This window comes from Salvia hispanica, chromosome 6, assembly GCF_029641045.1.
Source record: "Salvia hispanica isolate PSC_SH4W2 chromosome 6, Shi_PSC_v1, whole genome shotgun sequence".
Taxonomy (NCBI): Eukaryota; Viridiplantae; Streptophyta; class Magnoliopsida; order Lamiales; family Lamiaceae; genus Salvia; species Salvia hispanica.
Genome location: NC_142697.1, coordinates 4,706,179 through 4,722,046, shown reverse-complemented (window position 1 = coordinate 4,722,046; position 15,868 = coordinate 4,706,179). Strand labels below are relative to the sequence as shown.

General features: G+C 37.2%; 3 protein-coding genes across 3 annotated transcripts; 2 read left to right on the top strand and 1 right to left on the bottom strand.

The window, feature by feature from the left end:
- Nucleotides 1-785: 785 nt before the first annotated feature.
- LOC125203570 (aquaporin SIP1-1-like) lies at nucleotides 786-2,981 on the top strand. Its single transcript, XM_048101951.1, has 3 exons — nucleotides 786-1,184; nucleotides 1,572-1,844; nucleotides 2,660-2,981. Exons 1-3 carry the CDS (start codon nucleotides 882-884, stop codon nucleotides 2,804-2,806), a joined length of 723 nt encoding a protein of 240 aa, XP_047957908.1. The 5' UTR covers nucleotides 786-881; the 3' UTR covers nucleotides 2,807-2,981.
- Nucleotides 2,982-5,303: 2,322 nt separating this feature from the next.
- LOC125207290 (methionine aminopeptidase 2B-like) lies at nucleotides 5,304-9,109 on the bottom strand. The gene is made up of 12 exons (XM_048106567.2): nucleotides 8,961-9,109; nucleotides 8,706-8,852; nucleotides 8,388-8,427; nucleotides 8,190-8,297; nucleotides 7,288-7,387; nucleotides 7,049-7,194; nucleotides 6,845-6,936; nucleotides 6,649-6,743; nucleotides 6,452-6,548; nucleotides 6,074-6,217; nucleotides 5,780-5,997; nucleotides 5,304-5,670 (listed from the first exon to the last, which is right to left on the bottom strand). Exons 2-12 carry the CDS (start codon nucleotides 8,839-8,841, stop codon nucleotides 5,560-5,562), a joined length of 1,287 nt encoding a protein of 428 aa, XP_047962524.1. The 5' UTR covers nucleotides 8,842-8,852; nucleotides 8,961-9,109; the 3' UTR covers nucleotides 5,304-5,559.
- A 1,864-nt stretch (nucleotides 9,110-10,973) lies between these two features.
- On the top strand, nucleotides 10,974-13,983 carry LOC125206136 (glutamate receptor 2.7-like). The gene is made up of 5 exons (XM_048105429.2): nucleotides 10,974-11,214; nucleotides 11,289-12,547; nucleotides 12,637-12,949; nucleotides 13,041-13,423; nucleotides 13,499-13,983. The coding sequence occupies exons 1-5, from the start codon at nucleotides 11,007-11,009 to the stop codon at nucleotides 13,931-13,933; spliced, it is 2,598 nt and encodes an 865-aa protein (XP_047961386.1). The 5' UTR covers nucleotides 10,974-11,006; the 3' UTR covers nucleotides 13,934-13,983.
- Nucleotides 13,984-15,868: the final 1,885 nt, after the last annotated feature.

Below are 15,868 nucleotides of genomic sequence, written 5' to 3'. Positions count from 1 at the left end.
TCCATAAAATATCAATAGGGGTATTAATGTCAATTAACTACATGTTTAGTTATAACTAACTTTTAAAAGAAATCCCAAAACTTTAAATTCATAGAACATATATCAAATTAAAGATAGTTTTATAAGGATTCCAACGATATCATATATGCATATGTTCCGACGTCAAAATTTGAAAAAAAATTCAAAAATTTTTCATTTTTTTCGTAAAGCAGAAATGTCAACATACTATATAAATTATGTCAATATAATACATGTAGAATGTCAATATAAGCAATGTGTTAACATTCTTAAAGCATCGTGTTGACATTCTCAAAGCATTGTGTTGATATTTCCGAAACACTATATTGACATTTTCATCTAAAATCCTAATTTGACGTTTTTTTTTATCTTTTTTTATTTTATTAATAAAAACGAAAATTACACGTGGCAAATTATAGACCACACGTTTTCTAAAATCCTATGGCCTTAAATTAGTTGTAGTTAGCAATTAAATGATTAGTTAGCAATTGATCACTCCCCTAAAACCTTATATGCGTATATCTTAACACAATGCCCACGTGTCGTATCTTGACGTGCATATCTTTATATATCTCACATTCCTATTCCTATTCCTATTAGTATTACTCTTACTTTGATTGAAAAGTGCAATATGTCAAGCTGACCTGTAATCCTAACGGGTCAGCCTGTCAATTCATTCGGGATGGATTAATTTTAAGATTATTAAAATATAGTCCTAAGTGATAACCCTATAATTTTATCGATTATTTAGGGTGAGTCGCGGATTGCATTCTCTAGTTGTAAATGTGGACTGAGAGAGTATAAAAAATAATATAGCCAAACGTAGAGGGAATATAGCCCACATTCCTCATTTATATACCGCGATGGTTGCCGCCGTTATCAAGGCCGCCGTCGGCGATGCTGCCCTCACCTTCCTGTGGGTTTTCTGTGCCTCTTCGCTCGGCGCCCTCACCTACGTCGTCTCCTCCGCTCTCGGCGTCGCCCCCGGCCTGCCCTCCCTTTTCATCACCACTTTTCTCATCTTCATCCTCTTGTTCATTTTCGGCTTCCTCGGAGATCTCCTCGGCGGCGCCTCCTTCAATCCCACCGGCACCGCCGCCTTTTATGCCGCCGGCCTCGGCGGCGCCGACTCTCTCATCTCCGCCTCCGTCCGCTTTCCTGCTCAGGTCCGATCCTTCACTAATTAATTACCTAATTAGGTTAATGATGAAATCACAGTTGATGCAATCGCAGTTGACTTGAGAAGAAACACCGATTTCTTCTACCTAATTCCTAGAAACTGATACAACAACTTGTTGTGAGTGGATCTATGAAAAATTGTACTCTCTATTGGAATTAGATTTAAGAAATTCATGTTTAAATGTTAAATTGTGGAGAGAATAAAGTAGAAGGGAAGACGAAGCATGAGAGAGAGGGGATTTTGCCAAAAAAGAAAACTATTCAACTATTTTGGGACGGTCTAAAAATAAATACAACCCAATTACCTTGAAACGGAGGGATTATTAGTTTATCGATGCAATTACTGTATCGACTGAGTGTGAATGTGTGGACAGGCAGCTGGTGCAGTCGGTGGAGCGGTGGCGATTATAGAAGCGATGCCGGTGCAGTACAAGCATATGCTCGGGGGTCCTTCGCTGAAGGTCGACACCAACACTGGAGCAATTGCTGAGGGGGTTTTGACCTTCCTAATGACCTTGGCTGTGCTCTTCATAATCATTAAAGGTCCTAAAAGCATGTTTGTTAAGAATTGGATGCTTGCTATATCCACTGTGTCTCTTGTAGTTGCAGGTACCACTTATACGGGACCTTCCATGAATCCTGCTAATGTGAGTCATTCTCATCCTCACTCTTTACTTGATTTTGATTCCTTCTACTTTCATCATTTATCTTCAGTTGCTCTTCTTTTTGACACCAACCAGTCATAGTTCTAAGAGTAAGACAGGGCAATATGTGCTGTTTCTAGACTTCTACTTAGAGCAATTTTCTTAACATTACACTTTACCACATAGTCAAGAAAATAAATGAGCCCTGTGAAATATTTTTATTGAGATTTTAGAATGTGACAATATTGAGGAGGTATGAGTCCTGTGTGCATCAGTATAGTCATAGATGACTTTCTTTTTAGTCTCAGGGATGCAATAGTTCGGGTACACGAATGTAGATACTAGTCGATTTGTGAATTTATGGTCAATATCTAACCGTTTGAAGCTATTAACACAACAATATGTTTTCAACACCGTATTCAACTTGTTTCAGTCCATCCCTTTACTCATCCACTGTGTGTTCCCTTGTGTTCTTTTTCTAAAACAAAAAAAGTGAAAACTAGAATCAGCACAGCACCTGTTATGGCAGATTTATTTATATAGGGAGTATATGTTAGGGTTAGATTTATGTTATGGCCTGTGAGCTCACAGCAATTCTGTCTGAGAAGCGACATAAATGGTTGCCTGTCTTGACAATTTGACATGTCATATGGTATTATTTTGAGTGATATTCTATTAATGGTTATGTGTTTTTGTGTGAAATTGTACGTCTTCGTTGCAGCTTTAGTTTGCATGTATAGAACAAATGCTATGATGCAAATATTCATGCATATGAGATTGTGTTTTTGGCTTGAAACAAGTATGGTTTATGTGTGCAGGCATTTGGGTGGGCTTATGTAAACAATACACACAGTACTTGGGAGCATTTCCTTGTGTATTGGATCAGCCCCTTTGTCGGAGCAATACTGTCTGCCTGGGTTTTCCGTTTTCTATGTCCTCCACCCCCGAAGAAGAAGAAAGCTTGAAAGCGATATTCAACCATTGGATCAGTATATTAGGAACATATTCACTTCACTTTACTATGACAATTTAGGTATTGGATGTAGAGCTTCAGCATAATGCAAAATATTGTACTTAGCTGACATTGTGTTGTGGTACGTTCAGTTCATTTCCTAGTCAATATTGAATTTGCAGTTGCAAGTCGTGGTTTCATTCGGTGTTATCAAATCTCGCCTGGGGCGTGGCTCGGCCTTGCCTTGCCCCATAGTATCTGGAGCGAGCAACGTCCTGGGGGTGCAGCTGGGTAGTTGGGGTCGACGACTGGGGTGCAGGAAAAAAAATATGGTTTATATTTATTGTCATTTACACGTCTTTTGATCCTAATAAATAGTCGCCCAATAATTAATAGCGCAGTAACTAATAAATTCTTCTTTTTAAACAAGATTAAATGTCTATGTTTAATTCATGGCTAAATGTCAATTTTAGTTCTAAACATATGCTTAAAATACTAATTTGGTCCAAAACATTCACTTTTTAACAAACGGGTTCATAACATATGAAAACACTGTCGATTTGGTCCTAAACATACAAAAACGTTGTCGATTTGGTCCTAAATTGACGATTTCGTCAATTTTCTGACGATCAGCCGTGAATTAGCAAAATTTTTTATCAGATAGTAATTAATTGAAATTAAATTAAATTTAAATTAAAATAAAATTAAAATAAAATCTCTCACATCTCTCTTCCTCTCCCCCTCTCTCCGGCGACACCCAATACATCACTCTCCCTCATCAATTCTAAAATCCGAGATTTGTAGTTATAAGCCTAAACCATTGGTTCCATCAAATTGCTTCGAACCCCAAACTCTAGTTGTTGATTCTTCAATGGCGTTTCAACAATTTCCACATCCTTCCCCATGATGAAAGGATTCCATACTCCATTCCACGAATTCAGCAGTTCACCCAAACACCTCGCCACCTCCTTCATCGACAACCTCCTCTCTCTGCACGACCTCACGCATTTCGCCGACACCATATCCCTCACCCTCGCATCCATGGGCGCCGGAGCCCTAGGATCGTACTCGCTCATTAATTTCCGCTTTCTTATCAGCGGAATCGCCCAATCCACCACCAACGGCGACGAATTCACCATATCCAACTCTGGCGGTTTGGAGAGCTAATCAAAGGCGGGTGGGCCAAGTTGGGAGGCGAGGATTGATGTGGAGGAAATCGTACAAATTGTCGCTGCTCATGAATTCAACGAGGAGGCGGCGGCCGTGGGAGTTGGTGGACAAGCCGAGAAGGTTGACGAGGGAGGGGCTGTAGAGGGAGGAGAGGATGTCGATCTCGTTGTCGAGGTCGTTGGCGGAGGGCTTTTTGGAGTCGGAGAAGTTGGCGGTGGCTAATTGGAGATCTTTGTAGGTGAATTCTTGGATTTTGATGGGGTGGGAATGAGAATCGGATGTGGAGATGTTAGAGTGATTTTGCAGGAGGTAACCCTTTAGAATTGATGAGGGAGAGTGATGAATTGAGTGTCGCCGGTGAGAGAGGAAGAGAGATGTGAGAATTTCTATTTTAATTTTTTTTAATATTTTTATTTTATTTTATTAAATTATTATGATCATTATACTAATTAAGTCAAAAAATCGTTAATTAGGTTCTGACCGTCAGAAATTAACGGTTCCGCCAAATTAGGACCACTTCGTTAATGATTTCAAATGTTTAGGACCCGTTTTTCAAAAAGTGGATGTTTTGGACCAAATTGGTATTTTGAGCATATGTTTAGGACCAAAATTGACCTTTACTCTTAATTCAATTACACCTTAGAAAAGTCGAAATATATGCATTGAGATACTCCCTCAGTCTCCCAAAAATAGAAAAATTTGAAACAAAATGGATATAGTAAAAGAGATATAGAAAGAAAAATGTATTAGTGGAAAATGGGTCACACTTCGTTAGAGAGAGAAATTTCCATGAAAGAAAAGTTTTTATTTTTAGAATACTAATAAATAATGAAAGAATTTCTATTTTCAGAGGACGCAGTGAATATATAATATTGACGTATGAATGGAATTGATTTGGTGAGATCAAGATGAAGGTGATGCACCACCGATCTCTCCCTCCAACCGCATGCAGAATGGTCTCCGTTGAGACCATGATGCACCTCATCTACACCAACATGCCCCCCTCTGCAGTATCGATAACACCATGATATTATGGAATCAACCATGGACATAGAAGCTATCAAGCCATATGGTGTTCGACTTGCAACTCAAATATGCAGAAAGATTTTGGCTTCTGGTATTAGAGCTATACATCTTTACACACGATGGTGCCTCTCCCCTTCCTTATCTCAACAATTTATTTTGCTTCGATAACAAGCCTTTCGTAGAATCTTGGGCTCATTGACTCAGTCCAAATTTTCCAACATCCTTGCTTGGAGACCTCCAGCAAATGTTTTCCGTGCAAGAGGAACTGTCCATCCTATTTTCTGGTAAGCATTATCAGACAACACTCTCTCCGATGAAATCCAAATAAAGCTTCATTTTGTTTACAATATCGTTTAGTCTGATCTTGGGCAGGGAGGTTAAGTAAAACCTAATACTGAGTACTGAGTAGAGATGCAAAAGCCACAGAACAGATTATACAAACATTCTCTAAGGGAAAGAAAACAACAGAAGAAAATGATTCACAATAGACTCTAGTTTATAAGAAATCCAAGCACGTGACAAGAAGTAATATTAAATTAAAGGAGTAGGTAGATTCTTCAAATGTCTTCATCAGTAGTCATCACCTCTTGATACCACTTCTTTACAAGTTGGACGAAGCAAAATCGTATGCTCAAATTGAGAAACATAGCTGCCTTTGACATCACAAAGAGGAGGGTATGGCTGCCAAAGTTCATCAACAAAAAAAACACCCTCTCTCAGTATTCAGTTCATAAACACAATGGTATAAAGATCAACATGTTAGTCAGCTCTGGAAGTGCACAAGACTCACCTGAACAATGCCAGCATCGCATAAATTCTTCAGTGCCATCAAATACTTGGTTTCCCCAAGGCGATCTAGATAACGTCTGCAGAAAGCCAAGGTAGAAAAGTTCTTATTGATAGTTGCCAAGAGCTGTTTTGCTCTAGGCAACCGCAGTGGAATGTGGCCAGCATCGAAATTCTTCATGTAATGGCTGCACTCCAGGTCTTCTCTCACGTGTCCTTTCCCTGCAGGCGTAATTTTACTTCCACATTCAACATAACTCTTTCAACAACAAAAAAACAACTTCCTAGAGGGCATTACCTGTGGATCCAAAAGTCTCTATGGCATAAAATTCACCCTCTTCCATTTTTGTTTGCTCTCCTCCTTTTACTATTGGTACAGATTTCCCTGCATGGATCTGATATTGCCCAATACTGTGCCCGTTCAAATTTCTGATACTTTTAACTGCAAATCACCCAAAACATCCAGTTCACAAAATAGTTTCATTTCATACAAAAACTGCAGCAGATATCGGGCAGAAACAATTGTTAATTTGTTTATTTTTTGAAATCATAGAAAGGCATATAGAGCACAATCCAGCGATCCAATTTCATGAATGGTGAAGAATACCAAAGTACTAAACACAGAGACAAATGCACATTGAGAGCTGGAACATCTATTTGTCAGTTAAAATTATACCCTGGAATGTCTTTCCATTGATTTCAACCTCATACGACTCCATGACCTCTTGAATAGCAGCACCAACATCACACAAGCGCACATCAATTCCAGCTTCCTATTTTTTACAAACAAAAACATCAGCAGCAGCTCCAAACTTTCTCTAACAACGTCAATCATATAATCATACTTATAAAGATTTATTTTCAGAAACCCACCTTGATACCAGTATTTGTGGCTTCACGTGTGGCCTCAAGCAGTGGATTGTACATTGGGTTGAATGCCACGGTAAATGCACAGTCCACAATACGCCCTGAAATAAAGCAGAGCAAAAATCAAACTTAAGTCAAATACGCAATAAAACAGGAGTTAAAAGGAGGCTTCATTAAAAGCAAATAGCCACATCTGAATTACCATCAATGTGAGTTCCAAAATCAAGTTTCATCACATCATCATACTGAAGCAGAGTTTTGTCCCCCGAATTTGGAGTCCAATGGGCAGCAACCCTGCAATAAAAGTAGGCTGAATGAATTCATCATAAAAAATAGCACTAAGACTCAGACCAGTGATAGCTGAACTAAAAAGGATGAAAGAACCTCATTTGAAATCAATCCTTACGAGTTCAATGAGCATCCAGTGGGGAATGCAATGCCAGCTTGTAAACCATTTTCAGATATCAATTTACGAACTGTGTTCTCCAAGGTCTCACACAGATCAGTCATTAACATTCCAGGTTTCACGATTTGCCTAATGTATTTCCGGACCTACAAAGGATCACAAACTTAGAAACTTGGAAGTTGATAAACACATCTAAGCCAAGTTTTTAACATACATGCTCATATAAAGTTCAAAGCTACCTGACGATGGACTTCGGCTGCTTGGCGAACTGAATTATAAATTGGTTTCTCTAGTCGCTCCAGTTCTCTCTTTTCCTCAGAAGTAGTTCTCCACAAATTACTACATTGAACCATTAGCCAATGAGATTCCTTTGAGTTTATAGTAAGAAAATATCAATCTAGATAGTTTTTTCATTTTTGTGCAGATACTCTTATACAGGTTTAGCATACAGTTAATTGGTTTGAATAAGTAAGTAATGACACTTTAGCATATACTCCATAATTGTGTTTATATGATACGTGGAAATCAAATTGCCTATCCACCACCATGATGATATGACATAGTAAATGATACATGCAATGCACCAGGATATGGTGAAAGCTCCTACTCTATGTTAAACAACTGTTACACCTTTGCAATGCAAGGGTTATGCCTTTATGATCTTTATTTTTAACACAAAAAAAGTCAAAACTCAATGTATATACAATTAAAGCTACTAATGGGCAATACAACAAAAGAATAAGGCACCAAGATAACACACATAAATCTTTCACCGACAAGGGTTCTCAAGAATCATCAAGATTGACTATGACATCAGTATAGGCCGATATTAACTCTTTTCTATCCAAAAGTTACCCCTTGATTGACAAGAACTATTAGCAGCTATTCCTGAAAATACATGACTGTCTACTATATCTAATTAGCTGTACTTCCCTTATTTATGTTTCAATACAATAAGTCCCTTTTCTTTAACATCCATTTTATGTACCATGAGATCTCATCCTATTTTTTGGCATGGAATAAAAACCTGTGAAGATATACCTTCTTCAATGAGGGATAAAAGTCGTTGAATTTAGGTAGACATAGCAATCATCACATAATTAATATACTAGAATGATGCTGTATTTTTAGTTAGACATACTCGTCCTTATACTGTTGAATTTCACCCTCTGGGAACTCGCCAGATGGAAAGAGGTCGACTACAGGAATCGATGGTGGATCAGTTTGTTGGGGTGGTCCTTTTTTCTTCCTGCGAATCATAAGACATTCTCCAAATGATTTGATTTTTCAAACCTAATAAATGAAAAGAGGGAAATGCGCAAAAAGAAATATATCTCACTTGCTTTTACTTTTCTTCTTCTTCTTCTTTGCAGCAGCTTCTATAATGTTCAAATGCATATACCAATGTGAGAGTCAGGAAAGGAGGGAACGTTAAGTAGCTACAATCAGCAAATGAATTTAATCCAAATAGTAACAGCCACAACTGATTACACTACTGCAACAACTCAATTGGCATGGAAAGAAAAACAAAAAATCAGAGACGGTTTCCTGTTGCTACCCGAACTTTTGCAGAAACCTTATTTTGATTGCAATTTATCTTCATCATAATCTCACTAGCTAAGCTATGAAAGAAAAATGGAAGCGGCGGCGTAATAACCTTGGGGCTCATCGAGAGTTAGGTCTTCAACTTTATCCTCACCCTCTTCGGCTGCAACTTTACTAGCGCTAGATTCACTGGATCCATTCACCAGGTCGTCCACGCGGGTTGCGGCGGAGCTATCATCGCTGGCCATCTCGATCAACACTGCGCAAACCGCAAAAGAGGTCAACAGCGGAGATATGTACGTGAATTAAGAAAATTTCGAAATAGAGCTAGGGTTAGAAAAGAAATTGAGGGGGATTGAGGGAAAACCAGAAAGAGGGAGACGCAATATCGGGAGCAAAGGTCGGGGCGGCGGAGAAGCGAATGCGTTTTATAGTATACACACCACTGCTATTTTTGTTATCATTCCCCTTGTCGATTTCCAAATTTTTACCCCCAAAGATACCTAGGTCCTAGTAGTACTTGATTTCTTTCTTACAAATGGCTAAAGATTTACATTTTATCATTTTAATTCATTTCACATAATAAAGAGTCGTTTATATTTCACTTACTTATTTTACTAACATTTTATCATAAAATTATATAAGTAGATTGAATAAGTTAGTCCACTTTTTAACCCACTTTTATTTACATTCTTTAAAATTTGTGTATACACCAAATGTATCTCTTATTATAAGAAAAAGGTAGTAAATGGCCATTTTTTATACTTTTAATCTTGTATATCGATTTTAAAACTTGAAAATAACTAATGTGTATCGAATACTTGTATATTTTTCATAGTTTTGATGCATTTTTTTAATACTCCCTTCGTCCCATTACATGTGACATATTTCGTTTAGGCACAGATTTTCCGATAGTGATGTTTAGTGGTTAAATAAAGAGAGAATAAAGTAAAGTGAGAAAAAAATAAAGAGAAGAAGCAGGAGAGAGATAAAGTAAGAGAGAGAGATAGAGTGTTTTTTTTTTTTGCCATAAAAAGGAAATGTGTCACAGGACAACCTAAAAAGTAATGGACATTTAGAATAGCACGATAATTAATGGATAATTGGTAAAGTAAGAGAGAGACAAAAAAAAGTAATTACAGTATTGTTAGTGGAGAATGTGGTCCACCTTATTAGAGAGGAATAAGTTACCAAAAATAGAATGAAATATTTTTATGGGACGTCCCAAAATGGAAAATGTCCTTATTTCTATGGGATGAAGGGAGTAGTAGTTAATTGTTTAAAACCTTCTATATTTAAAAAATAGTCTAATTTTGGTGGACGACCAAAAATGGTAAAATTTGTCTATTTTTTATGGAGGGAAGGAGTGAGATTTCGGAAAAAGGGATTAAATTCGCTGACCTTTCAGAATATGGGACCGAGACATGCGAATTTTTCAGAATAAAGAATTTTTTCTTTTCTTTCTCTTCTTTTTCTATATTATTTCTCTCACAACATTTATCAGTTGGCCAAATTACCCTCGTATAGACAAAATAAAATGCTTCTAAAATTCTTTAAACCCCATTTTTTTTTTTTTGCATATTCCCGGAGGTGGAGATGGCTGGTAAATTAAAAACTTAGATTTGGTTTGAATTGTACAAGTATGGATTGCTTGATTGCCAATATCCGGCTGATTAGTTTCAAACAAAATATGTTATGTAATTATGTTAAATTGTTAATTAACCTGCAACCCGCAATGAAACAATTGCAAAAGCAGTTCGAATCTGCTTTTATCTGAAAGTCATGAGCAGTTTTATAAGATAAAGACACAAGAGAAAATGTTTATGATCATATACTTGGTAATTGACACGAGCAGAGTGAAAGTCATCGTTATGAAATGAGCTCTATATGCAATGTTTGCTTTTCGCGTGCATCCTAATTTGTTTAATACCCTATTCCCTTTCCCTTGTTCATCATGTTTGTCTGATAGGTAGAAGAATTAAAGAATTGGGGTATAAATTTTATGTGGATAATGAAAAAAAGGAAGAGAAAAATGAGGAAAAAGCAAAAATCCCTTATTCTGAAATTTTCACATGCATCAACGTCAATGAATTTAATTCTAAATATCAAATTTAATCCTTTTTTCCAATTAATTTTTATAGACGTATCAAAATATCATAAAAGAATTATTTATTTTGAATGGAGGGAAATATGGTTGTCAGCTTTACAAATAATTGTCAAACTTTAGAAGATTAGAAACATTTCTCTTTCTGGAAAGACTGCAAATTGCACAGGTGTTCCAATATGTGTTGTGTGTGGTTAATATTATTTGTCAAGGTTATATATATATATCACCTAGTGTAGAATTCTTCTTAAATTTTGGATCTTTCAAATGTAGAATTCAAGATTGTGTTGCTGTGCTATTCTTGTATTGATGAGCTTTTGTGTTGATCAGTTCAATCGTGGGAATGCAAAGGCTGATGTAGGAGTGATTCTTGATCTCGATACGACTCTCGGAAAGATGTACATGACTTGCATATCCATGGCGATCGAAGATAGAAACGCCAACCACAGCCATACCACCATGATTGTGCCTCATTTCAGGGATTCGAGGGGTGATGTTGTTGGTGCAGCTTCTGCTGGTAAATTTGCTGCTATTCAACTTGTGTTTGAATAAGAAAAAAAAAAAGGACTAATTTTGATTAGTTTTTTGCAGCTATAGAAACCCTTGGCCCACAAAAGTCCATTCAAGCAGACTTTGTGATTGATATCGGTGACAGAGAGAGAGTTCCGATTATATCTCCAGCAACGAGCCCGGCTCTGCCCCTTAAGGAAACGCCATACTTCATTAGATCAGCATGGTGCTCTTCTTCTCAAGCTAAAGCAATTGCAGCAGTTGTAAAAGCTTTTGGTTGGAAGGAAGTTGTGCTTGTCTATGAAAATACCATTTATGGGAGTGGATTGTTACCTTATTTAACTGTAAATCTACTACAAAGCAATGTTGTTATCTCAAATCTGAGTTTTATCCCTCCTTATGCTAATGATGATCAAGTTCTTCAACAACTCTTTAACTTGAAGGAGATGCAGACGAAGGTCTTGAATGTGCATATGCCGCCAGACATTGCGTCTCGCTTCTTCCAAATGGCAAAAGAAGTTGGGATGATGACGGAGGGGTATGCTTGGTTGATTTCTGATCCATTAACCAGTTTACTGAGTTGTGTGGATTCGGTCACTACTGAAGCGATGCAGGGTGTACTCGGTGTGAAGGCCTTGGTTCCAAGATCCGAGGAGGTTATAAGATTCGCTAAGAGATGGAGTAAGAGGTTTCGTGAAGAGAATCCAAATATTGAGAGAGCAGAACTCAATGTTTTTGGACTGTGGGCATATGACGACACCTCAGCTTTAGCAGAAGCAATTGAACGAGTTGGACTTCCGAACCAACGAGCTAACAGAGGAAATTTAGCACTTGCTTCTATTCTTAGAAACTTCACCTCCAAAGGGTTGAGCTGCGATTTCAATATAACTAATGGTCAGTTGCAATCGTCTGCATTTGAGATAGTGAATGTAATTGGGAAAGGAGACAACACTGTTGGATTTTGGACTGAGAAGTATGGGATTTCAAAGGAACTAAAGTTAAATGGTGATAAGCCAGTTTACTCCACAAGAAAGGTAAATCTTCGAGGCATCTTGTGGCCAGGACAAACAAGCAATGTGCCTAAAGGTTGGGAGATTCCAACAAGTGGGAAGAAGTTGAGAGTTGGAGTTCCTGTCAAAGACGGATTCAATGAATTTGTCAAGGTTGCGTGGAATCAAGAAACTAATGTTGTCGAGGCAAGTGGTTTTTGCATCGATATTTTTGAGGAAGTCATCAGATCAATGCCGTATGCTGTTATATTTGAGTATATTCCTTTTCCAACCACAGATGGCCGGAGTACTGAATATTACGACGATCTTGTGTATCAAATATATCTTGATGTAAGCCAAAACAAACTAAGCATTATTTTGTCATATTCTTTTCCATTGATCACTTGTTATTGAAGTACTAATTCTTATGCCAATAACAGAAATACGACGCTGTTGTTGGAGATGTGACCATTTTAGCTAACAGATCAAAGTACGTCGATTTTGCCTTCCCTTACATAGAATCCGGTGTTGCCACTGTTGTCCCAATCAAGGATGTCGAGAGGAAGAATGCTTGGATATTCATGAAACCTCTAACAGCCGGCCTATGGCTAACCATTGGGGCATTTTTCATCTTCATCGGATGTGTCGTGTGGGTTCTTGAGCATCGTGTAAATAAACATTTCCAAGGTCCGCCTAGCAAGCAAGTTGGGATGATCTTCTGGTTCTCTTTCTCAACACTTGTTTATGCACATAGTAAGTCGATAATTCGTGATACCTTATTAGTATCTACTCTTTAGAGACCTCATTCTTGTTCTGTCTTAACTAGTATGAATTGTTATGCCAGGGGAGAAAGTGAAGAGCAACTTAACAAGATTTGTGGTGATTGTATGGGTGTTTGTGGTGCTGGATTTGACGTCGAGTTACACTGCAAACTTGGCATCCATGTTAACAATGCAACAGTTCAAGTCCACATACATGATAATGAAGGGAGAATACGTCGGCTTCCAAACTGGCTCCCTAATCACTGGATTTTCCAACAGTGTAATATTGGGCGATTACAACATCAGATCATATAGCTCGTTCGAGGAATATGACAAGGGCCTCTCCCAAGGTACCAGAAACGGAGGAGTAGCTGCAATCGTTGATGAAATTCCTTACCTCAGGCTCTTCCTTAGCATGTATACCATGATTGATCAGAAATACATAAGGACTTCCAGTTTCGGATTTGTAAGTAGCTTTTCTTAGCACTTCGTCTCATTTTCATCGAAATAATAAAACTAAGATGTTACTTACTCGTGACAGGCATTTAGAAAGGGTTCACCACTAGTGTCCGATTTTTCAACCGCAATATTGAGGCTTAAAGAAGATGGGAAGATCGATACGATTGCAAGACGATGGCTTGGACCAGAAGGCCGCTATGGTGATGGCTTAGAAAGCCTTGATTTGGATCATTTTACTGGTCCTTTTCTCATTGTAGGGGTGTCATCATCAACAGCTCTAGCTATATTCTTCTCCACATTCCTTTATCAGAATCAGCAAATATTAGCCTCCTCGGGTTCGATCAAGGAAAAGCTTCATGATCTTGGTAGAGCCTTTTTTGCTAAGGAAAAAGATGATACATCAAAGCATTCAGAAACTAGTGGAGAAATAGTTTTAGCACAAAGTCCATCAATCAAGACTTCATGTGATAAAAAAGGGATGCATTTCCAAGATGAAAGGCTCTCGCAATACAGATAGAGGAAGAATTTAACGCAATTGATGCAGATGTAGAGACTCCTATCCATTATGTAGAGAGAGAGTGAGGTTATTTGCCTGTACATGAATATTTGTTATACTTAAACCACTTTAAAAAACTTTATTCTTAGAGCATATTCACTACATAGATTTCAAAATTTTCGATATAACTCCATCTTTCAATTGTAAATCAACACTTTAAATTTCAAGCACAGTACAATCCCAACAGCAAAATAACATTTTTTTAAATGTTTGTGCCTTAAAAGAGTGCGGGCTACTTTATTCTCTATTCAATTATTTATTTTATTCTTTCTCTTGCTTTATTTTTCTTACATTTATCTACGTTATTCTCGCTCATGCTTTATTCTATCTTCATTTATTTAATGTGTTTTTTCTTCTACTTTATCACTCTACTTAACTAACACTCTTTCCTTAATCTCTATGCAATAATAAATGCTTTAAAGTGCAGTAGGATTGAGGGAATATCTTTTAAAGTGTTCGTTTGATAAGAAAGATGGGATATAACAAGATTTGTAAAATAAGATAAGAAATGCGGGTTTTGTGTCAAGATAAACTCAGATGAAGGTTTTTTCGTTGTTGTTTGGTAGACAAGAAATTATCTAGATTTTGTATTAATAAATCAAATTAAGTAATACTCCAATTAATTAACTTTGATATAAAACACCTATATTTCACGAAGAACAAAGCAATTCCACCCCAAAAATTGAGAATTTGGAATCATTTCAACAAAAGTACATACTGTATCATCCACCAATTCAAGCAAAATTTATGGAAAATCAAATAAGCCCAGATCAACCAAAGGATCATTATTGCCTTACAGATTCAAAATGAAAAATTGGTTGAACTTTCAAATAGAGAAAATTAAAAAGAAAAATTGAAAAATCACAATATCATCTTTGCATATTCTATAACCTATATTCATCTAATTGTAGAAATCAAGGAGAAACCCACCCCAAATTTCGACGACAACAGAGTGAATCACACTTCACACTCTATGTGAGATCAATCAGTCAAGCACAGGAAAGCTAGGTAATGAATCGGCGTCTACTAGTGAAACACACTCAAAAAATTGAAGGGTAACCAATTCGCCGAGATTGAAAACGCTAACGCCGTGATTAATGTCGCCCTGCAGAATCCGGACAGACGCCATGATAGAGGAAGGGGTGGGGTTGCTGGTGGTACGAAATTAGGCGACATGAAGGGGAAGAAATAGGGGAGAAGGGTTCGTCAGTGGAAGATTGATGCAGGATATGAAACATAATTTTTTTTTCTTGGTAAATAAATGAGATAGGAATACTATCCGACCAAATTTGTGAGATACATAAAATTTGCGGGCTCGGATGAGCCATAGAAAAAAACACGGGCTGACATAATTGGTTAACTATGATATCAAACGCTTAGAAATAGTCGTATTAGTGTCTATATCTAGGCCCGACTAACTTATCAAACGGGCCCATAAATCACATAATAGGTTAACTATGATATCAAACGCTTACAAAACTAGTATCTAAAAAATGGGGTTTGCACCTTTTTAGTACTAAATATTTATAAAATCACAATTTTAGTCAAAAAGCTCCATAAATCCAGAATTTAGTTTCGATTTAACTATTTTACTCTTCAGCCCTTGAGGGGTGTATTTGTCCATTTAGCTTGATTTGATATCACAAATTTGGTGCTTGCCTATTTCAAAATTACAAAACATGTGTTTAGAAATATTGAAAATCATGAATTCGGTTCTTTTCCACAAGATCGAATGATACATCACCTACTGCATTCTTTACTTTACCCAACAATGGTAATGTAAACATACAAAACGCAGGTCATCACTACCTTATCTGTACTCTTATGTGTGTGTATTACTTAACCAAATTAGGATCAAAGTTCACATAGTATTTAGTCACTTGAATAAAATTCGTA

Coding starts and splice junctions, on each gene's coding strand:
- LOC125203570 (XM_048101951.1), top strand. CDS start 882: ATGGTTGCCGCCGTTATCAAGGCCGCCGTCGGCGATGCTGCCCTCACC. Junction 1,185..1,571: donor CCGTCCGCTTTCCTGCTCAG/GTCCGATCCTTC, acceptor ATGTGTGGACAG/GCAGCTGGTGCAGTCGGTGG. Junction 1,845..2,659: donor CTTCCATGAATCCTGCTAAT/GTGAGTCATTCT, acceptor TTATGTGTGCAG/GCATTTGGGTGGGCTTATGT.
- LOC125207290 (XM_048106567.2), bottom strand. CDS start 8,841: ATGGCCAGCGATGATAGCTCCGCCGCAACCCGCGTGGACGACCTGGTG. Junction 6,744..6,844: donor TTTTGGAACTCACATTGATG/GTAATTCAGATG, acceptor GCTTTATTTCAG/GGCGTATTGTGGACTGTGCA. Junction 6,218..6,451: donor CAATGGAAAGACATTCCAGG/GTATAATTTTAA, acceptor GGTGATTTGCAG/TTAAAAGTATCAGAAATTTG.
- LOC125206136 (XM_048105429.2), top strand. CDS start 11,007: ATGAGCTTTTGTGTTGATCAGTTCAATCGTGGGAATGCAAAGGCTGAT. Junction 12,548..12,636: donor TGTATCAAATATATCTTGAT/GTAAGCCAAAAC, acceptor TGCCAATAACAG/AAATACGACGCTGTTGTTGG. Junction 12,950..13,040: donor AACACTTGTTTATGCACATA/GTAAGTCGATAA, acceptor TTGTTATGCCAG/GGGAGAAAGTGAAGAGCAAC.